The 27000-nt window shown below is 34.2% G+C and overlaps 1 protein-coding gene across 1 annotated transcript in view; it reads right to left on the bottom strand.

Annotated features, from left to right (window-relative positions):
* Window positions 1-27000, bottom strand: part of FBXL13 (F-box and leucine rich repeat protein 13) — a gene marked incomplete at its 5' end in the record, with an annotated part of 38490 nt that overhangs the window by 8683 nt on the left and 2807 nt on the right. The window contains 9 exon segments of the mRNA XM_084507387.1: window positions 700-772; window positions 775-859; window positions 3963-4097; window positions 8958-9041; window positions 17404-17530; window positions 21310-21413; window positions 21417-21493; window positions 21654-21686; window positions 21689-21755. Of these exon segments, the coding sequence (XP_084363513.1) occupies window positions 700-772; window positions 775-859; window positions 3963-4097; window positions 8958-9041; window positions 17404-17530; window positions 21310-21413; window positions 21417-21493; window positions 21654-21686; window positions 21689-21755 (785 nt within the window).

The raw sequence follows: 27000 nt of genomic DNA, 5'->3' as shown, positions 1-27000 counted from the left end.
TTAAACACAATGGAAGGGTGATTGATCCACATCTTGGAGACACAGAGCTGAAAACTCAAATTGAAAACTGACCAAAACGGACTCCATGAGGAAACAAGAGTACAGGACCATTTACAACAGTGGAGAAATTGGACTGTTTTGTGGTAAATGACCTGTTTTTTCCAATTGTAGAATGTTTCACTTATACTTCATGAAACTGTGTTTATGATACCTTGACTCATTCGCTGTTTCCATGCTATATTTTGAACACATGTCCACAACAATGCTCAAATCTACTTCTGCCCTATACTGACATTCAGTTGTTGGGAAATATACTCCCACAGGCTCCCACAAACTGAGTGAGCTCAAGTACTCAGCATGATGGCTGAGCATATTAGGCCCAGCCTGGTTTTCTCCCTCAGATTCCATGTTTCTTTGAGTTGATACCCTGTGTCTGTATAACCTTCCCTAGCAGTACCTTTTGTGCCATAAAGACAGATGGTGTCCCTATTTCTCTTCACTTCTGGCTGACACTAGAGTATATAGATATCTACATGGAGCCATACAAATCCTAAGGCAGCAATGTGGATAGTCCCCAACCTCCCACACCCCCAGTTAAAGGAGCAAGATGAAGATGAAAGGAGCAAGAAGATGTCAATGAAGAAAGACCTTATGTTTTTGGGTTTAAACCTAAATTAAGATTAGGAAATATTCTCTTACTTGGTAATATTTCTACAGTACAGCATCTTGAGAATCTGGAGTTGCTTTCGCCCTTTCCAACGACATTTCAGTGCTTTGTAAGATTAATGCAACTGGAGACATCCAAGAAATGGAGATAAAGGCAAGCTGTGGCCAAGTATTGGATACAGGTCTCAGTCATCTGTAAATGAAACAACAATGCACACAGAAGTTAGAAGATTATGGGACAGCTGGAAGAAAAAACAACATAGCACACGATTTGTGTTTGGTTGTGTCTGATTTGTGAGAAAATGATGTTTTAAAATAACCCTGTGGAAATAAAGTTTCTGGCGCAGCAGAATTCTGAATCTCTGCTAAAAGCTCTACAGGAACTGTCACTTAAATATCAGGAGCATATTAGATATCAGTTAAACGTGTTTTCAGCACAGTCTAAAGTCCTACGGGATGCTTTTCACCTAGTCAGAGTAGTTTAACATTCCCAACAGCATGATTTTGCACTTGACACATGCAAAGGCCTTTAACCTTTCCAGGTATTGCATTGTTCTCACTGAACTATTAGGATGCGCTTAGAGTTTAGTTGTACCAATTTTGTATCTCGGTTCCCTGTTACAAATGAGTCTCACAGCAAACACTTACTAACATTTAGTTGTGTTTGTTTAGCTCTGAAGTAGAGCTGCTTAGTTTCATCTCACAGTTGCATTTTTCTAAAATTATATTCGTAGCCATTAATGCTAGAAGACTTATTTGAGAAACATGTGAGACACTGAGTCTTCAAAGTGCAAAAGCACTCAGGCAAGTTATTTAAAAGCTCCACTGACCTTTGTGGGAACAGTCAGGAATAAACTAACACAGTTTAATAGCCTTGTTCAGTCAGGATCAAAAGTCAAGCGGGGACCTGCTAGAGATATTTAAAAGATACTTGATTAAAATCAGCATGTTTCTGACTCCAGTGGAGTGGAATGGTGGAGGGAGAAGTGGGTTTCACTTGCACTGAACAGCCAGTCACTGAGAATCTAAAATGAACAAGGAGGCATGACAAAGCTGGGACCTTGGTTTGTGGGACAAAAAAAAAAATCCTATTTAGCTATGTTAAGATCTGAAATAGTCTAATAAATTTATCAAAAGATGAACATCCTAATATTCCTAATGAAATAAACAAAATTTGCTGACCGAAATCAGTATTCAGTATCAATGCATTTAAGAGAAATCTACATTCATCACACACTTAAGCCTAATCCCTCCACAGGACTGAATTCCAGAATTCACCGTCCATTGAACAGTGTCTTCAGATCTTTGCTATTTAAATACCTGGATCATCGAACCAGAGATTTATTGATTTATTTTCAATTCTTGCTGTATTTTTTCATGGAGAGGAAATGTTTCCCACAGCAACTTCATTTTTTTGAACCTGATTACTCTTGAAACAGGCTTATTCCTTGCATAAGACTGAGAATTGCCCTGCTGAATATTTTCAGCATTTGCTGAATGACTTGTCCCTGTCCTAGGTGGACAGAAGCATGACAAGGAGGCTCACTGCACTTTCACTGAAGCCAGTGGGGTTTATTCGATGAAAATTAATTTGCCCCTGTAGATACGATTAAAGTGATAAGCTATTCTAATGTTATAGTAACCTGCACAGCACATGCCCAAACACTCTTATCAGACATGCGTTTCCTCATTGTGTTTTCCATGTTCTCTTGCTAAGTTTTGTTTTTTTTTTTTAATCCAGTTGTTTTTGTACTGTTGTTATATATATGTATATATAGCTGATACTGCACAACATGACTGTCAGAAGCATTAACATATACCCTTTGGAAAAGGTTCATTCTTAGTTTAATCTCCTGAACATTTTTAAACAGTCTCTCAGTGGAAAATATTTTCTTATGTTGCAGCTGGATCCCCTCAGTTTATACTAGAGTTTGCCAAAGGATTTGAATCACCCATTAGTTTTAACACAGGTGTACCCAGCTCATTTTATGGGGTTGCAAGCTGGATTCAAGTCAAAAATAAATAAAATAAAATAATAATAATAAAAAAAAAACAACTTGTAAACTTCTGTGTAGGTTTATTTTTAAAAGTTTGGATGTTCTTTTCTGAATATGGTAGTTAACAGATTGGATTTTAACCTTTTAAAGAAAACGATACTACTTAGAAACAAAGTGTTGGAAGGGGATTACTAGGTCACTGAGTTTAATTCTTGTTCCTGTTTGAAGGAATAACAAAATATGATCCAGTTGTGTGATTCCCTTCTTAAGAAGGGAATTAACATTGCATGATACTTGGCCTCTATTCCAAACTATCCCAATTTCCAGCCTAAATGTATCCACTGATATTTTATGCTATTTTTGTGTGTGATATGTCTATAAGGTACAATGGAAAGTAAGGTTTGCAAAAAATACCTAATTTAGCTATGTTGTAACCAATGTTACAACAATGTTGAAAAAACCTCTATTATTACTGTTGTTATGAAAAAATAGCTTGATATCTATCAAAAAGCAATGGATATAGGAGAGTGAGACCCATACATAAAATAATTAATGGTGTACTGTAGGTATCCATAAGATAACTAAGGGCTATTGAGAGACCCAGAGCAACTTTCTTGGCCTACATCCTGGAGAGGGCATACAGCATATTCATGAGGCATGTAACTGTGGTTCAGCAGCAAGTTTCTCCAGACTGGTTGCTGCTATGAACAGTTTCTGCTGCTATGAGCACTGTTTCATCTCTGGTTACAGAGCTTGCACTTATGCCAGTTTTTGAAAATGTATTTCTTAGGCATCTAGCTTTTCTTATGCATTATATTAAGAGGTTTGGCTGAGAGTTGAGCTAGGCAGAGTCTAATGGGGCTGGCTTTACCTGGGTTCAGAAACAACAACAAAGCATGAAAACACTAAGTGGTACTAAAACAAAGACACCATCTTTTGGAATCACCCAAAACAGCAGAAGCTGAGAATATCTGCGGGAAGCAGCACTAAAAGCCTTTCTCTCTTCACCCTCCCTGTGACACGAGCTTCTGGAGGGACAGGCTTTTACCTGATCCAGTATAGGCACCTTTATCTCCTAACTGCAACCATTAGAAGAATGCCAAATACTCTAAAGAACCGAGTCTCAGAACTTTAGTCAGATGAACTTAGGCTCTGATTTTAAAGTTAGATGAGTGCATTGTAGAACTGTGACAAGACATAGATTCCAGCAGGTCAAATTTTTAAATGAAATAAAATGTAATTCTTTGCAATAGCGATGCCAAAGTTACTGTCCCAGTTCTTACCTGTGGACACACATACCTTTGGACAACAAGCTATGCTGACAGATGCTAGCCTGTGACAGTAAAATGCCAGATATTTCACAGCTTCATCTGTCAGCTGAGGGCAATTGGAGATGTGACAATATTCTAGGTGTTTTGTGCCCTTGCAGAACTCCTGAAAAGGCAACAAACAGAGCTGTCATTCTTTGTTAACATGCCTATTCTATTTTTCTCAATTTACAATACATTTATGTCAATCCTTTTATCCATTTCAGGCTCTTCAGTTGTTCTATGTACCCTTCATTAGCAGTGAAGTCACTCAGCTGTAGGCTGTGAATTCCACTGGAAAAAGAAGAGCTGCATTAAGAGGCTATTTTCCATTGCTGAGGCTGATATATTATACAGTCTGTTCATTAGAATAAAATTCTGCTCCATACTTCTACTACAGCTCAATGTGGAAACTTTTGCTTTAAGGAACTGCAGATTTGTGAACTCAAGAATAAAATAACCCAAACCAGTACGTCTTCACTTAAAGGTGCCATGATATGAGTATACCAGAACACTTTGTGGCATTGGCTTCATTGAGAATCTCTTCTCTTCTATCATTTCCAGCCTAAAACCATGGTAAGATAAATTATATTTGTCACTGAACCGGTCTTCCACATTTTTCTAATCTTGGCCTAAAGCTGACATAATTTGGAATATATTGGAATGAAAATTCTACCTCCACAAGTAAAATCTCTAAAGGAGAAAGAAGGAAATATTTATATTGCAGATTGAATAAAAAAAACTGACTGCTTGAAGCTTTTCAAAACCTTTCTAGAATTATTCCTGAGGTAAACAGACTAAGGACTACATGGATAAATGCCACATGTACATGCAGAGATACATAAATACACTTGCTGATTTTTCATTGTGAAAAAGAGTCCGTAGTAACCAGACTATGGCCACTTTTTCTTTACATTAAGCAGGAATTCAGGCACTAAAATATAGTTGATCACTTGTAAATATTAACTTTTTGATGATCAAAAGTTGTGTGACTGTATGTGATTTTCATAAGTCTTATGTTAACAGATGCAAAGAAACTAGAATCAAAATCTGAAATTTGTTTTACAGGCCAACATTTTAGACATTTCATTTTTATCATAACTCAAGCTGTTTTGTTTTTGTTTTATTAGATATTTTTTTTTTTTTTTCTACCAATATAGCTGTACCAAGGTAGTGCTTCTTGGGCTTTATGTTATTGTTTTATATCACAAAATATTTGAATGTGAATGTTTTAATGTAGGACTGGTTAGAATGAACAATTCAGAATTCATAAAAATTGGCTTTGTACCTTTTCTATTTCAATCCTCGCTTTACAGAGATTAACAGCAATACAGGAATATTCTAAACCCCAAAACTGTTTTTTTTTTGTTTTTTTTTTTTTTTAAATGTGTATGTTGCTGTGTGTTTTTTTTGTTTGTTAGTTTGTTTTGTGTGTGTGTGTGTGTGTGTGTATTTTTTTTTTTTTCTGTGTGTAAGAGAAATCAAAATACCTTCAGAATTAGCCTTAGACATGATGACTTAATCACTACATTCTCAGCTAGGGTACGCAGCACAAGCTGAAGCCAAGATTTCAATGCCTGGGAGATATGTTTATCTTGTTTTTACTGGCATAGTTAGTCTACATACATATCTAAAATATCCTTCGAAGTTAGGTTCTGAATTTGCTCTTAAGTGCTATTTGCAAATAATGTGGAAGTAGACTTTAAGTTATATTTCACAAAGGAAATGTTGCTTTGTTTGCTTTCTTCAACTCTGGATCCCTGGCTCTATGCCTATGATGAAAATACCCAAGATCTCCAAAAAAGCTGGTGAAGATACGAAATTTTTGCAAAACATTAAGGATACAACAAATAAGTGAGTAGTATAAGAAGGAAATATGATTTTCTAACTTATTTTCACAATTTTAATTCTGCTTAAATAAGACCTGAAGGCACACAAGCATCAATGAAAATATGAAATATGAAAATGCTGCTCATAAAGTGAGCATTGTCTGAGCTATGAATGAGATCCTATTTACAAAATATATGATCACATAATCGTTTACATACTGCTATAATACCCGCAAACAAGTAAATGAATTAACACTCTAAGATCAAGATTTTTTTTGCCATTTTACAACTTTCTGCATTTTACCTTAACAGTATTAAAGACCTCTTAATATGCATTTTCTTCTCATATAATTTCAATATTCTTTATATAATAAAAGAATAACTAAGATGTACAGCATAAAATGGGGCAACTTTCTACAGATTTCTCCATAAACTCATATCCTTTGATTTCACCTTTAAAGACGGACTTACCATTTTACTTTCTTATTAGTTACTTCCTTATCTTTTCTTCTTCCTGCCTGCCCTAGATCCATGACCACATGCTTTGTCCTACATCTTCGTGTACTCACTTCTGATTCTTTCTTCATCAGAAAGTTCATATTCATATTGCAGTTGCAGAAAGTGTAAACACTTCTTTTTCACATCTTTTTTTACTTTATGTACTGAGACACTGAAATAGCTTCTCAGGGATAAGCATAAGTGAATATTCTCCTCTGAAAGGATCAGGAGCTGGCTCTGCACTGACTTTCTGTGAGATACACAAGATGTACATACTTGGTCATTGTTTTGTGGGAACAAAACCATGGAACTTTACACTCATGAAAGGCCAGTCAGAATTATTCCTAAAGAAGCAAATTCTAATGGTCTGACATACACGTTGGGTAAGAAGATTCAATCCAGATGCATCCCTTGTGGTGCAGCAACAACTGACTCATTCTTATAATATATAGCTATAAAATGATGGATGTTGGAGCTTTATAATGGAAAAAATGTAGAGGCTAAAGACTGGGATTACATGATGGCGGTGCCTGTACCTGCAGCCTGACAATCTGAAAGTGTTTATGGGCACATAATTGATGCTGCTAAACAACATGATTTAAACATTTGTTACATGTGTCTAGGAGCAATTCTCAGTTACAGAAAAAAAGCAGGATGTAAATACGATCTCTCTTCTTCTCAACAAAATTGATAGTTCTTCTTTTCCACTGTAAAGTTATCAACTAATGCTTATTATATTGTTCTGAAACACAAAGCAGTAAATCAATGCAATTGTATTGAATCTATCAAACCTCCATAAGGATGTAGATAAACTTCAAGCGTATACACAACCTGTGATAAGGAACAATACATTTTGGAGACAGTCGTCTCCTTTTCTTCATCTAAATCTTCAAACTAGATTCACTTCATGCCCCCTAGATAATGTACGGAAGTAAACAGCAAAAAGTTGACCCCTATTCACCCTTTTCGTGCCACTTGCGATTGTACAGATCTCAAGCATATTCCCTCAGCCACCCCCTTTCCAGACCACAGGTTCCTTGCGTACCGATTTGCTCCTTTTATGGAAAGTGTTCCATACATCTGATCATCCTTCCTGGCCCCTCTGAGTCTCTTCCAGTCTCCAGTGCAATGTTTTACCCATAAAAAGAATTCCAGTAACACAGAATAGCCAATTTTTGCAAAACAAGATAATGAATACTAATAAATCAGAATTTCATATGTAGTTACTGCTGTGATGATAGTATAAGGAAGATAAATATTTGGATGGCAAATCTCATTGTTGACTAATTAAAAAAGAAAGTCCATAAATCAGAAATACAAAATAATTTATCAGCATTGTAAATTGAGTTCAAATACTGTATTAGTATTAATATTTCTATGAAATCGCTAATTATTCAAAAGAGCTTTTTTACTGTGTAAGTTCAAAACTTATCATTGGCATAAAAAATTGCCTTTGCTACAACTTCAATTTTTAGGCTTTTTACAAATTAATTAATTTCCTGTGTGATTACTTCTTAAAGATTATTGACCCTGGAAAATGTCTAAACTTATAGGCTAATGTTAAGGTCAGAATAGTAACCAATACATATTTATATTTTAGCCTAATCTTTTTTTTTTTTTTTTTTTTTTTTTTTAAAAAAAAAAAAAAAAGAACTATATCTGGCTTTATATGGTCAACATCCAATATTTAAATTTCTAAACCAACACATATAATAATCAAAAGAAAAACAGTGGGGAAAAAATGAAGTTTAGTGAGATTCAATAGACATTCTGCTGTGAGTATGAGGTCTTCAGAACAAGAGGTCAGTATTTCAAATATCTAGCTGAAAATACATGTAGTCTAATTTCAAGTAGATTAGTTTCATCATTACACATGATCAAATTAGACAGTTGATGTTTTCATAGGACATTTTAAAAGTGGAAAAGTGGTTGTGTTTGTTTTTTTTTTTTAATAACACGTTGTAATTAGTGTTGTTGTTTTTTTTTTTCTATAAAATAGCTAAGAAATCTCTTCAATCTGGATGAGATGTGTGCTTTTCTTATTGAAATATATGTTATTTTTAAGGATTTATGCTGGTAAGAAAGATACTTTTAGAGTTACATTAAGATATATATTTGTGTCACTAAGAGACAATTGTGGGTAGGAATGGATCAGCAGCACAAGAAGAACCACACATAACAGGCTAAATGAAATGTATCTATTTCATTGAGCTAGTCACACTAAGTCAAGTAAACATGGCATTCAACAAATGGCAACAAAAAAAAATAATAAAACAGTAATACCTGAAAGCTCCCACTAGCAATGAGAAAAGTATATTCTAAATAGAAATTCATGAAAAATTTTTAGAGCAAGGATGAAAGAATAGTGCCAGCAATTTAGATTGTAATTTGCACAGTACAATTCAGTAGAAAGGCACCCGTATAATCAATTTCATTCAATGCAGAGGGCAGAATTTGAGATTCATTGTAATTTACAGAAGAAATGAAAAAAATGGAAAGGAATAAGAAATGGAAAATGATTTCTAACAGTGAAAGTGTAGAACGTTGCAATGAAGAATGAATGAAGAATGAAGAGTAAAATATTATCTGTTTTGGACATGGTTAAATCGACAAAATAGAGAAACGTCCAGGATACACCAAGAAAAGAAGTTAAGTTTTACCTGAATCCCAGTATCACTGACATTTTTGCATTCTGCTAGAGAAAGTTGCTTTATTTTTCCATGGCAGCCAAGTATTCTCAAACCCTAAAAAAAAAATCCAGAGAAAGAGTAACCTTAAAAATCAATATATGCAATTATATGTAATTACATTTAGTATCCTAACATGGTCTAAAATATCCAAGGTTTGTCTGTTAAACCTTCTACCTAAGAATTACAGCATCTTTTAAGACATGCAAATAATAACTCTGCAGAATACTCTCACAGAACATTATCTACTTTTTACAAAGAAAAACAAGGATTGGAGATATTATATAAATGAGCAATCCAAAGTCACTCACTGAAATCCTTGTGGGAAATATAGCCTGTATTTCTTTCCTCCACCAAATGCTTCATTACATGACTGTTCTCAGATATTAAAAATAACTTTCTTATTGGTTGCATATTTTTTTAATCAAACTATAAATAATTATAATTGTTGTCTAGTTAAGCTCTGATTCTGAAGTGTCTCTTAAAAGGACTTTTCTGCATCCATTAGAATCCAACAGGATAACATTACTTATTTTATCCGCCTCTGTCCATAAGAGCCTATAAATGCTATGCTCTTATGTACATCCTACTCTTCTGCAGAATGCATGTAGTTTACCCTCTTATTTTTTCTTGATGTACATACAAGAGTTAGGAATTCTTTGTAGAAAAAAATCAATAGCAAAAGCAAAAACTTACATTTTTTAACCTGTTCAGAAAGAAAGAAACTGGAGAAAAGTAGTATCTTAAAATTGCTGCCTTTAGGATTTTCTTATCAGTGAAGGTCTTATGACTAAAGCTATGCCTATAACTACAACTTCTGAGTACAACAAGACAATACTTAAGATGTTTGAGTCACACTGATAGGTACATTCTACTTTAGAAGAAAAAAAATATTCAGGAAAATAGGGAGGTGAAAACTTTGATATATTCCTATTTTAGGAATGCAAAAGGATCAGACGATGCTTTGCATTTTTAATGCTCATACATCAGGAAACAGAACCATGTTCTTATCCTCAACTTTAATTTGAAGGAGAAATAAATGTTAATTTTGTAAAATATGGCTTGATATTCACAGCAGAGTAGTTGTGTGCTTTATATCATTAAACAAACTTTTCTTCAAGAAAAACAAAGTTATCACTTCATTCCATGTGGTTAATAAATTATCTACAATTAAGTAGTGAACAGCACTGCTCAGAGAGGAAATATCATACTGACAAAATAAGCACATTTAAGTAGTGTCTGGAATCCAGATGTGGACACTGTAATGATAATACTGGGAGAGTGCGGCTGGAGTTCAAATTTTGAGAATTCCTGAAACCTCACAGGCTGAATAAAAACAGAAAATGGAACAATTAAAAAGATTTTCAATCCTAGCTGCTTATGAAAATAAATAAATTTGCATTTTTTTTCTCAGCAGACACAGTTATATGCTGACCATTACTTACACCATCTTCATGAAAATCTACAGATTTCAATTTTTTGTTGACCAAAATACTCCCATTCAAGAAAACAAATAATTGTCTACCTAATCCTCAAATGTGTTCATGTCAGAACAGGAATTCCTTACAGAAGAGACTCATAGTGTTAGGGTCAACCTTTATAACATAGTTTTTTCATCCATTTCTCTTTACTTAAAAATGATACAACTTTATGGTACTTGGTAATGAAATTATAACTGTTTTTTTTTTTTTTTTTCTTTTCCTACCTGACAACTGACACTGCTATTACTTCAAAGCTAATCTATAATGATTTTATGTGACTATACTGACACTGTGTCACAATAAAATTATTTTTACAATAAAAATCAAAGTCTCCTTTAAGGTGTTTCATTAATAGCACCAGATTTGAGAAGGCAAAGACTAAAGACACAGTATACAAGGAATGTCATTAGGAACTGTCAATCACACATAGAAACTATGAAACTTTGATATTTCCAAAAACGAACCTCTTCAAACAAGTTCAATGCAGGAAGCCTAATCTATAAGAATTATTTAACTATTAGTTTTTATTTTAACTTATGTATAAAGTAGCCAACTATCACTACTTTTGTTAGAATTCCTGTCTTATGCAGTAGTATTCCCTGATAAACAACATCAGGGATTCCCATCTGGGATACTGACCTATTTCTGAGACTTATCTTCTATACTAATTCTCCAGACATTTTTAAAAGATACATCGAGAACTATGATAGTATCATCAGAATTCCTGGGAACATACTAGCAAAACAGACACTACACAGCACACAGACTATGACACCTACTCTAAAGGTTTCCAAAACATCTTTAACATAAAGAAATCTTCCATGTATCTTGGATTAATTTTCAGTTGCCATAGTGAAAGGGAAGACTTTGTCTTGCATGTCTTGTATAGCATTTTTATTACTGTCTCCATTTAAAAAAAAAGAAAAAACAACTTTAAAAGAAATATTTTATTCTTCCACAACAGCTGCTTTTTTCATGCAACTGAACTTTACAGTTTTGTTCTGTTTCAGTTAATTCATTATGTGAGGCCTACATACATTTGCAGATCATTTATTATTATTTCACCACAGTTTTTGTAGATAAGAAAATAAGAACCTACCATACCAGATGGTGAGGGTCTTCACTTGCTAGAGACAAAAGTCATCTGAGGCTGTGGCATACAAAACAAGAAAATCTTTATTATTTATATTTGCAAACTGCAACCCTATGCCTTTCAACTGCAGACTGCAATGAATGTATCATCTCTTACTAACATGTGCTACATTATTTTCAGCTTCTGAGATTTCCATTCACGCATCTCTTGGTAACCCTAAAGGTCAGCATCTGTAAAGTATCTATGTCTTTATGTTCCAGAGATACACAGATGTCTCTTCCTGTTCATACCCCAAATCAAACAGACTGACCTCAAAGTGACTCCAATCCTGGAAGACAGCTCTTCTTAAGAGGTAACTCCCACCTTCCATTTGTAAGTGATTTTAAAATGACTCAGGTCATCCACTAAAATGCTTAAATTTCTGCACACAGTAGCCACGGTCTACCAGTTTCATGCATCATACACTTAGTAGAAGATGAGAATGTAACCCATATCTTGCGGTATCATTTCCCTAATAATATATACGTGGTAGAACAATGTTCACTTTCAGATAGCAAACACCTTCCGGAAATTTTGTAAGTTCTTAAACAAATGTAGGTATATCATTTCCAATAGCTGAGCTAATATAAAGGTGGGTCAGACCTGCTTACCGGAACCGTAAAGATATTTTTTAATTGCAGTGCAGAAATCTCCCTGTAGGACTGTGTATAACATGTTCCATAAAACTTAATTTCTGTATCTAAACCCACTTGTGGCTAGACCAAATCAAAACTTATGAAATATGTTTCCTGACACTAAGTCCAGACAACAGGGCTTCCATTGTAGCAAAATATCCTGTAAAAGCACTGAGCCCAGTTTTCAGCTTTGCTGGGTACCTTTAATTCCTACTAATTTTTGTTGGGAGTCAAGGTGTTAGCACATCTGGCACTGATTGTAGTGACTCTCTGTGCTAGTGTTTTCTATTTCTACACAGAATTAAGTTCCTAAGTCTTCAGGCCAAATCCTCTTTCTCTATTCCCCCAAGAAAACCGGACTGCTAACATCTGAATCCGGAGCTTGCATGAATATGTTAACATGTCCTTCTCCCTGCCTGGGGATGTGTTTTGTCACTTCCTTTCCTTTGTAAATCAAATGCAGCTAATTCATTTTCAGTCTATTGCTGCTTATAGATATCAGCCCTGGTAATATTTTTTCTCTTAATCTTTGCAAGGTTCTTCCCAGTCCTAGTGGTCTAATTTTTTAACAGACCAAGATGTAAAGACAGGCTATAGATTCAAGACATGATAAATCCAGAATCCCACTGGAAAAAACAAACAAACAAACAAACAAACAAAAAAAAAAAAAAAAAAAAAAAAAAACCTTCTACAACTGTGTAAAGCCGAAATGATTTTTCCCCATGATCTGTTTAGAATCTTATTATTAAAATATCAGTAGATATTTATGTTGCAGCCTGGCCTTCAGGACCAGCCAGGATCTGAAAATCATTAGTACAAACACATAAGAAAAGAAAGCAGAACTAATTGTTTATATATTCCCCTCAACTTTAAAGAACAATTTTGCATAGGCAGCATACAAAGAATTTGTGACTGATATCTTGACTTGGTGCCACACACGATTCTTGCAGGCATACCAGTCAGAGGAGAGACTGGCACCTTAGGTTCATTGCAAGAGAGACTTCATGCATAACAGCCATTGAGGAAGAACCTGTGACAGAAAACTCCTTCTGACACTTCATATTTCCTTTTAATCTTTGATTTTAGAAGTGTACCAGAGTTCTTTCTATTTTAAAATTGTTTTACCCATTTTTTTTTAATATATTTCAGGCTATTTTTCTTTCTCTCCTTATTACACTGCATTTAACCTACCACTGATACTAAGTTTCCCTGTCAGAGCATATGCTGGTTTGGTTGCTGGATGGTATACATATGTATATCGCTGGAGTCACCTTTAACAATTCCTTTTTTATTCCTTGATAGGCTTTTCCTGACTGTCTAAATCCTGTTTGGCTTAAGCCATTTTCCTCAAATGTCCCAATACTTCTAAATTTAATGTGTTGGTTTTTTTTGTTTTGTTTTGTTTTTTGTCCCAAGTAGATGGGTGGTCCAGGCCGTGTGCATTAGCAGGTTGTGTCAGATTGAGGAGGAACGCTACACAGCTGTACACTTTCAGACTCTCAGACTTGGAGCAAAGCTGCAGAGCTGTATCATATAGAACATCAGAGAAGGTTTAAGACATTTTATTAAAAATATGGAGAGCATGAGAACAAATCTTATAACTAAAACTGCTTCTCTAATTCATGGAAGAATTTCCACTGAGTCACTGGAACTCCTTTTATAAGACAACTAGGTTTGGGCCCTAAATGCCAGTGTTTCCAACTCAGTAATAGGAGTATAAACACTTTGCATATATGGTAAATAATGTAAATATAAATAATTCAATATCTACAATATCTAAAATGATTTGTGATTACTGTATCATCTATGAATTAATGGAAATGTTTACAATACACACAATTTGAAACTGAGAAACCTATGGTCCCTATTCCAGGGTGTTTAGGAGAGCAAAAGGTGAAGGAAAACAATGAGAGATGGAAAAAAGAAGCATTCCCAAAGACTTTAAAGGCATTTTTTTTCCAAGGAACTATACATTTTTGCATTGTCATTGTGTTGTTTGGTGTCAGTTTATTTATTTTTTGATCTGTAACTAAGGTTGCAAATCATTTACTTGCTAAGTTTCTCTTTTAACTTGTTCATAACTCTAAGAAACTCATTTCTAGTATTTCTAGTACAAGAATGACAAAAACAGAACAACTGTCCTTCCCACTATTAAAAAAAAAAAAAAAAAAAAAAAAAAGTTTTTTGAGACTTAGAAATATGTTATTACAAAAAAATCAATTTTGAATAAAGAAATAATTTCAGTAATGTAAAAAGATGAATAGAACTGAGAATTGTATATAGACTGTATATGTATTCACATGTTATTGTTTTACTGATATTCTTTAAGGGAAAACCCATATGGAAGGATGATGGCTTATGCTTGTTTGAAGTGTTTATTACCTGCATATCAGGAGGACATGAGAAACATAATGCTAATTTTGACATCCTGCCAAGAGAAAACAAGAAGTAAACAAGATGGGGTTTCACTTTTTTAAAGAAGAGTAGCTATGATAAGGCAATACTTCAGGAACTGCTCAGCAATGCTCAGGAAACTGGCCCTAAAAACAGCTGAAAAAGATGCAAATCAGATGCTTCCTTTCTAGCATCATAATGAACACTAAGCCTTGTAAAAGAAATAAAGGTTTTCTTTAAAGTGTTTTCTTTCCTTTGAAGAGAGCACACTAAAATAACAGTGAATACATTAATACTTTAAATGGAATTGTGTTTTATTTTACTAAATGTTTAATATTTTATATGAATATAGATTATATGTTATATGATATTATATTGAATCAAAGCCCTAGTGAGAAAAGGAGAGCAAAGTCTTTGGGATGCCACCAGTCCTTCATATTCATGAAGGTGTCATACTCTTCATAGGTTGATACTTGCTTTCATTAATGAATGGACTTTGACTTGGCAAGACATTTAAGCATACATACAAACTTAAGCATGTGATGAAATTACTTGCTCTATCCTAGGTTCTGTTTAGAAGTTTGCCTGGATCTTGTTTCTGTATGCATTACTCTCTGAGCATGACTTCCTACACCATACTGAAATCTGAATACATGCAGTGATTATTCTTATTCATTTTCCAGTCTTTCTATTGACTTAGTTTCAGGACAACTATAGTAAATTTCTACGAACATGAGAGAAATTATCAGTATATTTATTATTAGCACTATGTTTTATCATTACTTTGAGTCTACAAAGAGTCTACGGTGTTTTCCTGTACTAACAAGTTCTCTTGTCAGGTACATTTCTAAGGGTCAATATATTTCTTCCAAATGCAAAAAATTCCCTGAATGAAAGACAGGCTTCAACGGGGACATTTCTCTTATTGGCACCAGAGAAACTACAGAAGAGGAAGGCAACAGCAACAGAAGAAAATAAACTCCACTTTGATTAAGATCTTAAATGAGGCAGTTACAAATCTATCAGAAAATCTGACTACTGTATTTTTTCTCCCCTATCCTCCCCCTAAGTATATATCATCCTTATTACAGTAAATTCTGCTCTATGAAGATGGGCAGAATGATTTTGCCATCATCTGAAAAACTAAAAGGAATCATCTCTTGTGTAATGCAGATCAATGCTGCATATTCTACACATTTCACAAACCTAGACACCAAAACAAGAGATCTGCTGTGCAGGCTACAAGAAAGAATATGAACCTTACAATTCTCTTTATTAGCATACAAATAGTAGCTTTTTACAAAGCAGATTGCAAGATCTTTTTTTCATCAAATCATGTTTTAAGATTACAAGATCTATTTAAGATTTAATGTTTTAAATGTTTATATGTTATAACATTAGAAAATACATGAGTGTCATACACTTAAAGAAAGCGAATGGTGAAAACCATACCAGTTTCCTAGCTTGTACTAGCATTCAGATCAGAAATTACAGGAATGATAAATGGTCAATTTCCGAGTGAGTTTGTCTGTTTTGTGGGAAGGAAGAAATGGAATGTCTTAAAAATGCAGTGTAAGCAGAACAGCTTGGATTAGTGCCAAGGACAAGGGTTGTACTATGTGAAAATTAGAGTAAGAAGCAATACAGCACATTAGAAGACTAATTGTGACAAGCAAAGAGAAAGAAAACATTTATGTTGAAACACTGTGGGACTGTAATTCTAGGAATCATAAATTTCATTGAGATATAATATTGTGATATTTAAAATAACAACATTAAATTAAATTGTCATGGATTTCCCATCCCTCTTTATTTGACTTAATATTTTATTTTATTTTATTTTATTTTATTTTATTTTATTTTATTTTATTTTATTTTATTTTATTTTATTTTATTTTATTTTATTTTATTATTTTAGTTTTAAGTCTCCATAAAGAATACAAGTATTTTAATTACTTTTGCACAAACTCTGTGATAGAACAAAGCAATAAGGTTCTTGGTCAGAATTCTTCTTGAACAGCAGTTGAGTGAATATTCTTTATAGCAACAGTTTTCATCATGACATTTCTCTTAGATTTCTGTGTTCAGTGAAGAGTCTGCACTAAAAGTAAAAGTAACAGCAGAACTGGCTCTAAACCCTACCCATGAGGCAAGACCTGCCAAGAACATCTTATGTGGAGGCCTGTTATGTTTAACCTGGCTCCTGCACTTGCTATGTTGCTTTCCAGAGTCTTAGCAACTTGACAGTTTGAAGATACCTTGTTAGTAATTCTTTCACTAGCAATTATTTTCTGGACCACAGTGTAGTTCTGTGACTCTGTTAGAGCTAGCGTTTTTCACCATAAATCTATTTAAAGGAAAATGTAATTTTTACAAATTCAATATTTGAAAATACCAGTTTTTCATTTTTCGTCAGGCCTAATTATCTTGGAGAAAAAAAAATAATAAAAAATCTGCTTAACATTTTTTACAGTTCAGTTTCAGAGACACCCAATCTCCTCTTTTCATCAGTTTCAGTTTCTCTTTCAAATCTGAGACCTGTCCAGTGTGAGAATTAACTTTTATTGGGTAGTGCCTATATATTGCCAAATATTGTATTACACAATTCTAAAATATGTTTTAATGATATTGCAACTCCACTGCTTCTTATCCACACAGATTAAATGAATGGATTTTATTTTTTTCTGAAAGCTTAAATAGATAGCAAACAGATTGTTTATTATTTAATTATATACATAATATATGTATACATATATGTAATTACTACATATATATACCATATCTGAGATGTTGATTGCAGAGACATCAATGGACATCAGTGATGATATATTTCCCAAAGCTTCAATTCCAGCATCAGTAATATTTTCAGAATGACATAGATTAAGGTAGGTCAGTTGATGATATCTAAATTAAATAATAATGTTAGAAAATAAGTAAATAAATAAATAAATAAATAAGAAATGTTGGCTTTTCACTTCTGTTACAGAAATGTAGTATAACAAGAATATTTTTCTCATAACCCTTGCCAAGCTGTTTTTCAGGGGACCTATGAAAATAAACTCTCCATACCCATGATTATATCAGACTTTTGATATATGGCTTATGTAGGCACTTCCAGAGACTACACTCATAATGTTTTGCATTCCAAAGGTTTCAAACCATGAACAGCAATCAAATTAAATGAAAATATGGAAATCAAGGAGCTATATTATAAATTCATATATATATTAATGAATTTGATGCTTGACTTTTCCCCATCTCCAAGTCTCTCGTGTCTTGCACAAGAACAACAAAGTTCACTGCAACTACAGAATTCAGTACTCTATGGCTGTACCCACACCCACTTACAACAATGCATATAATAGTGCAAAGCAAATGTGGGCATTGCTAAGATCTGCAGTTCAGCACTCACGGAGCATACAATCATGAATGTATTTTACCTCCTAAGTAAGCACAGTACGTAGTGTGTTCTTATAAGCAAAACGGAAGACCTAAGAAATGATTGCAAACAATGATTGCATCTACGCTCAGAGCCCTGGGGGTAACACTCCATCAATAAAACAGAGAAGGCATTCCCTAACTTACCAGCAAGCATGCTATAACTGTTTACATCTAATATTATGAAAGTGTAACAAGGGGCCTGCTGAGAAATCTAGTAATGAGTGGAAAGACTGACTCTGATCTTCTCTTGAGCTTTAAAAATTGTATTATGATTGCCAATACCAATACTCCTTCTGTGGAATGGGGAATGAAGAGGTTTAGCAATGGAGTGCTTTTTGTTTGTGCAGGCATGAGTATTTAGTGAGTTTTCAAAAATGTGACCTAAATGTAGTTTTGTCACTGACACCAACCACTTAAGTACTTTTTTTCCCCCTAGAATTAAGACTCTCAGGTTTCCATATATTGATGATTTCCCCTTTGTTTAAATGGCTGTACACCTCCATCACTGATTTTAAAAAAGAAATGTAGGCAATATTCATAGAACGTATTTTTCCTGTTCTACGCAATTCAACATTTAATTTAAATTCAGCAGTCTATATTGTAGATAAACAGAAATAAACACTGATTTTTTTAAATGCCTTTTTAAGCCCCCAAAATGTTAGAATAATTAATGGCATGATTAGAAGATGTTACTCTTTGTAGCTAAAAACCAGAACTTTCCGAGAAAAAGTCTATCGGAGATCATGAGAGCTTCCATCAGTTCTGTCTCTCAGATATGAAAGCATCTCAAAAGACAGAGCTTGGAAAAGATATCAAGGTATCAAAACCTGTTTAAACATTTCAGAGTAATATTTGTTATTGATATAATATTTGGTATTAAGGTATTAATATCTTTATTGATTTAAGTAAAGAAAATTATTTAAAAGAGAAATGATCTTCCAGCACAGAAGCAAAATACAGGGGTAGTACACATATATGTATGTAGTGGCTATTCTGTATATATGTGCACTGACTGAAGAGTTAACTACAACTATTTCTTGAATTATTTCACTTAACCAATTGCATGTCACACACACAACTCTCTAACCCATAATATACTAAAAGGTTATTAAGATTAGGTAAATGGAAAACCTTTCAGTCAACCTGAGAGGCTTGGAGTGTTGACTACAACTTGGGTAAGTGTTCGATACAGCTCATATCTTTGACACATTTAACATTACTTGTTCAATTAGCTTTCCAATACGTCCACAATATTTCAGAGAATCACAGATTATCCTGAGTTGGAAGAGACCCACAAGGATCATTGAGTCCAACTCCTGCATCCCCAAAGGACCACCCAAAAATCAGACCATGTGTCTGAGAGTGTTGTCCAAACACTTCTTGAACCGTGGCACACTCAGTTCCTGCTAAAGTTCAAGATTTCTTCTGTGTTACCTGATGGACAAACAAGCAATCCCAGATTTCTCTAGGACAAAATCATATTTTGGCTTGTACATTTTGTTGCAGAACAAACTGCAAATCCCAAAGTCTTAAAAAAAAAAAAAAAAAAAAAAAAAAAAAAAAAAAAAACATAGGTAAGAATAGTACTGCTGAGATAATTGTGCAGTGAACACATACTAAGTTTCTCCAGTCCAGTTGATGAACCATATAAAAACACAGATCACACACTGCTTCCCTTGGATTATCATACATGAAGATAACAAACATAAATGGGGAAAATATGGCAAGGGTGTGAATCACCACATTGCCTGTGTCAACTTTTAGCCGACTTTTTACTCATATCTCTTGTTTCTTAATTTTAATAATCATGACCAGTTTCGTTTCTTTCTTCATTTTTCATATGTAGTTAAACACTTCCTATAATTGTAAGCATTCTGATTTGCTCTTTCTGCCCCATTTCTGAAAAAAAAAAAATCCATATGACTAAAGTTAGAAAAAGTTAGACTTTTAGAATAAGATAAAATGTCAATAAAAAAGGAAACTGAAATTGGTTCTTAAGATCCTGTTACCACTATGGTGCTTCCCTTGATTTCTGTCATAAATTCCTAAATGTTTCTAATTCAGAGTTAATTTTTATATGAAAATACTCTCCAAATAAGGGGAACAAATAAATAAATAAATAAATAAAATTAAGAGTTCCCCTTTGGTAGTTTCATTTTTCTTTTCTTAAGAAAACTCTTTACAAAGTTTTGATTTGTTACAATCTATAACTTTGGTAATGCTGAAAATTTTATAAATGTCTGCAGAAGTAAAACAAAATACAGAGCTTTACAATAGCTTTATAATTGCTTTAAATGTTTTGTTAATGTAATACAACAATTCTTTAGCATTAGAGGTAGTAGACACATGTACAAACACACTCACAGCCCAAGAAACCATCTGGCCAACAGACTGGAAAATCCAGCCTTCTAAATGTTAATCCAGAAAATTCAGGCAGCTGTCCCATCTGCACAACTGAATTACCAACATGATGTCATGGCATTACTCTCCAGCACTTCTCAGTGCATCTATGCACGCAATGTTATCAGATTTTTACACAGCATCAGCAAGCACAAAAAGTACTTAGATACATACTAAAGCAGAATCCCTAAAACCTAACATGATGTCAGAAATGTTATGAGAAGCAGCAGTTCTGGCTTCTTGGTATTATTTTATATGTATTTTGATTTTGAAATACATGTAGATTTTGCCTTCCTTTTTCCCACCCACCCCTGACACCATTACCATGCCACAAAATTGGGAACAAGAATGCAACTTTGGAAGCTCTTCCTTTGCTCTTTTTTCTACTGATGCATGACACATCTGAAATGGAAAACAGTCTTCACACCAAATACATCCTTCCTCTACAACGTAACATGCTATGTTGTCTTTGTAATTGTAAAAAAAAGAAAAAAAAAAAAAGTATTCAGAAAAGTAAATAATTGCTGAATTTTAAGACAGCTCTAGTTCTTGCATTGTCTTTGGTTATCATTTTCATCTTCTTTGAAGCCCTATTCCAGCATTGAAATACGCCATAACTTTTAAGCAATATTACTTCTACTGTTGATTATTTTGTTTGAACTGGAGTAATAATGAATGTTTTTTTGAAAACATGGTACAGGAAAAAAGAACTACTTGTATATATTTTTTTAAATGTTAATATATATGTATTAATATAGCAAGAATGTATTTTTAGAAAGATATGCTAATAGGACTTATGATGAGCATAATTAACTTTACTAAATTCTTTTAGAATGTTTTACAGAAAATTGGGTGTGATATAGTACCATAAGCAGTCTGCTACACTCAGGACATGAATACACTTCAGCTGTGAAATCATGTTAAGACCAACATCTTTCATCTGGCATCAGGCAATATGAATAAGCCTGATGTATGGGCAGCATTTACTTATCAGCTTGAAACTCAAATCAGTAATTTGGCCATTTCCTGTTGAAAATATATAAAGATGTAAGTTACACATCTGACATACATTAGGGGCATACATCCAAATGCCTACTAAAATCAGTTAACATATTTTTACTGGTTCCAAATGATGTAGATGAATTTTCAAAATCATTCTAATAATTTTATGAAATATTATACTAACCTTCAATCCTGACCTTAATGAGTTTACATTCAGAAGGGCTTTAAAAGTTGGATCAGAAAGATGTGGAGAGTCAAGAAACACAACAGACATTATCTGTTGACATTTTTAAACCAGAGACTTTGAAGGGAAAAAGGTGAAATAAAATATTCATATACCTATGCTGTCATATAACAAAGGATCAGCAAACAGTCTGCATACAGTACTGAATGTTGCAATTTTGAATAGTTATAACCCATTCTAACAGTAACTTCTAAACTGTGAGCACTATATAAATAACTGAAATTCTCCATATATTTATTATCTCTGGGCTGCTCAGTCTTGGGCATACAAAGTAGCTTCTTTAACATGTAAATCCTGTGTAAAGGAGAGGAAAATTTTCCCCTTAGCCACGTGTTCTACAGATGTCATGGATACGAACCACAAGAGAAAAGGTTGTCCTTGATATTCACATATAGTGATCTCACTATTTCCCAGAGTATTGAAATTGGGAGGATATCCCAGCAGTAATAAAAGGATGTGGCAAAACAGACTGTCAGTGCTAGTTAACATTAAAATGTCAAGCAATGCTACTCTACTGTAGAAGTTGAACGTGTTTTGCATGAAGAGTTACGACACAAATAGCAATCTTGTGAAGCTCAGCCTCCAGCCTTGTACTACACGAGTCATTCACTTGGAAAACATACACAAAAGAACAGTCTGGCATGTACAATTAGGTACCAAGTAAGGCCTATGGGGACAAGTATCCAAAAGGAGGAAACTTCAAAGATGAAGTGTACTGGGAGGGACTCCAACTCCTGCAGAAGCATGATTTGCCAAGTCACGGGGAGCAGCAGTGTAAAGCACTGGGTTTGCTTAGGGTCTATGTGTTGTCTGACAGCAGACACCTTTAGCAGACAGGAGATAGTCACAGAAAAGAAAGCCAGAAGCTAAGCAGTAGCTACTGGTCACACTACAGTATGGTGGCATTGCACTAGAAAATGCTTCTGGTTCTTGCACTTGCAACCTCTACCTTCTGTAGTACATTTGACTGCTCCCCACAACTACTTCTCAGTGGAAACAAGGGTCAAACCTGCTTTCCTTCCACTCTAACATTGAGCAAGGAATTTAATGCACTGGGTTTCCATCTTCTTTTGTTTACACAAGCTTAACATTTTGGTTCTTTTTGTGTCTGAGGTTTGGTGTGTTTTGTTTTGTTTTAATTATTTTATGATTATTATTTTTCTCCTTAACTATCTGACTCTTTAAGTTACAGTTAAGGCAGACTGCCTTTTCTTTTCTGGCAGAATGCCCCATCTTTTAACTTACAGCCAGGTTGTCTTGCTCTTTATGTTTTCTCAGGCTTGAAGCATTTGTGCAGGTCTCATGTCCACACAGGTGGAATACAGTGTGACTCATGACACAAGTGACACCCTTACTACTGTGGATGTAAGTGGAGCATCAATGTTTTTTCTACAGTGGTCTGTAACATCCTGCAGGCAACACACGGCAAAACAAATCCCATCAACTACCCTCTGTCAGCTGCTTGTATTCAAGGAAGGTCTGTCACGGAGCAGCTGCTCTGAAAACTGCTATATTTCAAGAAATAGCTGAAGAAAGTAGGAGAGCAGCACTTTAGGGGTGGAGGGGGCAGTCCAGTGCAGGGGCAAGATATGACTTCTAAACAGACTGTCAGATAATAGAAAAATGGTCTTAAGTGATGTAAGAACCTGGTCTATTAATGACTCTTAGCTGTCAAAGCAGACAGGGAAATAAAATAATCTGAGAAGAGTCTATTTCCGACAAGTAATCCTGGAGTTTGAATTCCCAGTTCTCAAATGTACAGGGTTACAAGAGAAGTCAGGTCCTGCAGTGGTCAGACATGGGCCTCATATCAGGATAGTAGTAATCTTGCACGAAGGTCTCCGGCTATGAATTGACCATCAGAGGCCACAGTAAAATGAAATATGGTCCTAGAAGAAATATTGAGGAAACAAGCCAAAGCTTCAAAAGATCATAAGAGCAAGTTTCTCAATGATAAGAACAAGAAGGCAACCAGAGGACTACACAGCCAAGAATTATTAGGCAGCAATATGCTGTTTCTTAAAAGATCTGAAGCTTAAAAGATCTGAAGTGGTGTGTTGTGTCAATACCTTCTCTTAAATGCATAAAGGAGCGAAAAGCATGTGTATGTTTTTTATGGATATCAGAAAAGGTTTCTCTTGTGAGGTACTCTAATTGTTATACAAACAAATTAAGGTAATTTTCCTTCAGTAAGGTGCCTACAGTTAAGTGGAATTCCTGTTCTGAAAAGGATAAACAACATCTAGCAGGTAATCAGATCAAACTCAACAATGTTTAAGGACAGAAGTAGCACATCTGTTTCTGAAATTCAGTAAAGATTGCAAAATGTGAACTGTAGTCTAAAGGATTTTTAATCTTTTTGTCTGGAAAAACACTGTTTGCTTAACATAGCAATTTGATACCACAAATAGCAGCAATTTAGTGTTTTCCTCTATGCAAGCCAAAAACAATTATACTGAAGCAGATAATAATACCCTTGTACAGATCGTTTCAAATTTTTTCACTTAAACTGTTTTTTAACTTAAAGCTGGATAACGGATCTCATGCATTCAGATAAGATTCAGTTAAGTTAGTCAACATTTAGATGCTGTTGCAATATCATAGGTATTTGCCTTATTTTCATTTATTCCAATAAAAATAACATCTTAATGTTGAATTTCTTTACTAAAGGCCTTGTTGATTATCTATGAAACTTAAGACACTGTTGGAGATAAGGTGTAGGAATATAAAATTTCATGCACATTTGAGCGAAACAATAAAAAGTTTCGGTGTTGTTGACTGTTACAGTGTTGTTGACAATAAAAAGTGAAACAACTTGGAGTTTCAGTGTTGTTGGAATGCTCACCAGAGTATCACCATTAGGACACATATGGAATTTAATACTGTATTCTTTTCTTTGGATAAATAAAATTCCTCTTTAACCTCTTTCTTCAAATGAACTATGAGGGAGGATGTTTTGAAGGTTATTATAAGATGCTATAAAATTTTGCAAAACAAACTTTTCCTGCATGACTCAGTAAGATAGTTTTATACATTTTTTTTATGTGTTAGAACAGAAGTCAATGCAATGATCCAATATAAAACATAAATCCCTGTCTGTGAGGAGCTCTCAGTCTGATACGTAAATGACTGGTTTATTGTTCTTTTCCTAACTGTATGTTAATATGCTGACATCTAAAATGAAACTATACCAAAACAAACACGGAGCAAACCACAAGTAAAGATCTGTCCCCACAGATTTAAAAAATGTAGTGAAATGATTAAATGTTTGTAAGAATGTCAAAATCCATTTAATCTTTTTATATAGTTTCTTAATTACAAAGAATAGGAAAACATAATTTTGATTCAGTTTTTGGTTTATTTCTTATCACATACAGTACTGCTTTAAATTCTTTCTTTCTCCCCCTGAACAAATTGTTTCTGTGGAATCCACCCTTCAAGAGAGAACACTCTGCAGCACAGAAGTGATTTTTAAGAAACATTTTTCTGTGATTCCAGTATTGTCAAACAACACATTGTCAATGCAGAAACTAGAAAATAAGTGTTCCACATTGTGGAAGTACTCTTGTGGTCTGCTAGGGACTATAATTTTTTTTTTTCAAATTTGCCAAGGATGATAAAATAAATTGTGACATACTTTCAGATGTTTGGCTTATTGCACTGATGGCTTGCCTCCACATGTTATTTTTCTTTTAGTATTCCACTGTCCAAAAAAGCATATGTTAACATACTCCTGAACTATCACCTTTTTAAATTACAGAATAGTGCATGTGTACCTTATCCTACCGTTACACAAGTTTGTAGTCAAGAAAGATAAACAATGAGTCTTCTTTGATAATTAACACAGCTCAGATTTTCTTCTCAAGTACTGGTCCCTCTTCCTGCTTGATATGTCTGAAGATGCCAGAAGTTGACAGTAGCTGCCAGAATGAGAATTCTCCCAAGTCAGAGCAGGAGGAACTCAGATGGTGAAAACTGGTGAAGCCTATATGTCTGCCAACAGCTTCTCTGACATCCCCACAAGCACTGCAACACTTCAAGAAATGAACAGGTCAAATTTATTTTTCCCCAGTGCCTTGTGATCTCTTAGCCAGCTGTTGTTAACTTCAGCAATTGATAGGCTGCTCTAAAATATTTTGGGCCAGAATAGTTCATCTGGAAATCAGTAAGCCATAGACCTTGGCATCAAGAAAAAGGTCAATTTCTTTGAAAATCTTCATCTTTCTAATTTAACTGGAAACACCTCTCACCAAACTTTTCTAGTTGTATAATCTCAATGTAAATGACATGCAATTCCTATATATTCTTTATTTTTTTCAGTTTTGTTGTCTTAATAGCAGAAAATATTCCATCTCTATCATTAAGCTTCAGAAGCAGGACAAACAAATTGGGATTTTTGGTACTTTGAGATTGTCGATGATGTCCTAGGACACCTTTTGAAGAGGACACAAGGAAATCTCTACTTTTCATAAGAATAACATGAAACTATTCAACAAAACTAGAAGATGTGTGCTTGATTTCCACTCTTCTGCCCACCTAGGCTTTAACAAGTTTTTTTAATGCTTGTATTCAAGTTGCTGCCTGTAAAACCATTAGCATAATCACCCATAATCATCCATTTTACAGATGGGCTTTCTAAATAGATGTTCAAGATCTATAGCAGTAATAAGAACTCATATAAAAAGAACTATAATGTTAAAATGAAGGGAAAAAACAAAATAAACAAACAAACAAAAAAAAAAAAAACCCAGGCTTCTACAGAATATGTATTCTGGTCTATAGAATACTCTTTAACATCATTTATATGCTTATACTATAGTATCACAACATTTTTCTAACTCTGAAATGTTAACCATACATACAGTAGTTCCTTTTGGTTTAATTCATCCAGTGAGGGAAAAAAAAAATAAATCTGTCAGATTAAAATGCTTTCTGCAACACTGATGCAATTTGATGCTTCTCTTGGTTTTAACTGTTTACTTAAGTGCTCAGTTATGATCATTAAACACTGTTCCAGAATCAGAGGGAAACCCAAAATGGAGGAAGCTGTGGAATGCCTTTCAGAGCTCTCAAATACACTGGTAAGCAAATCCACTTCATTCCACTGGAAAGGGGAAGACCGTGGTTTTCCTAGTTTGATGATGATCACTCACTCTTCTCTGACAGTAGTTAGATCATGCTTTCTAGAGGCAGATCCTTACACTTCATGATTACACTTCTTAAACAAGCGGAAATTTTGCTTTTTCAAATAAATAACAATTTACTGGTATTTTGAAGAGGTAGATAG

The sequence above is a fragment of the Aythya ferina genome, assembly GCF_964211825.1.
Source record: "Aythya ferina genome assembly, chromosome: 1".
Taxonomy (NCBI): domain Eukaryota; kingdom Metazoa; phylum Chordata; class Aves; order Anseriformes; family Anatidae; genus Aythya; species Aythya ferina.
The sequence above is the reverse complement of the archived record's forward strand: the minus strand, read 5'-3'. Positions and strand labels throughout refer to the sequence as shown.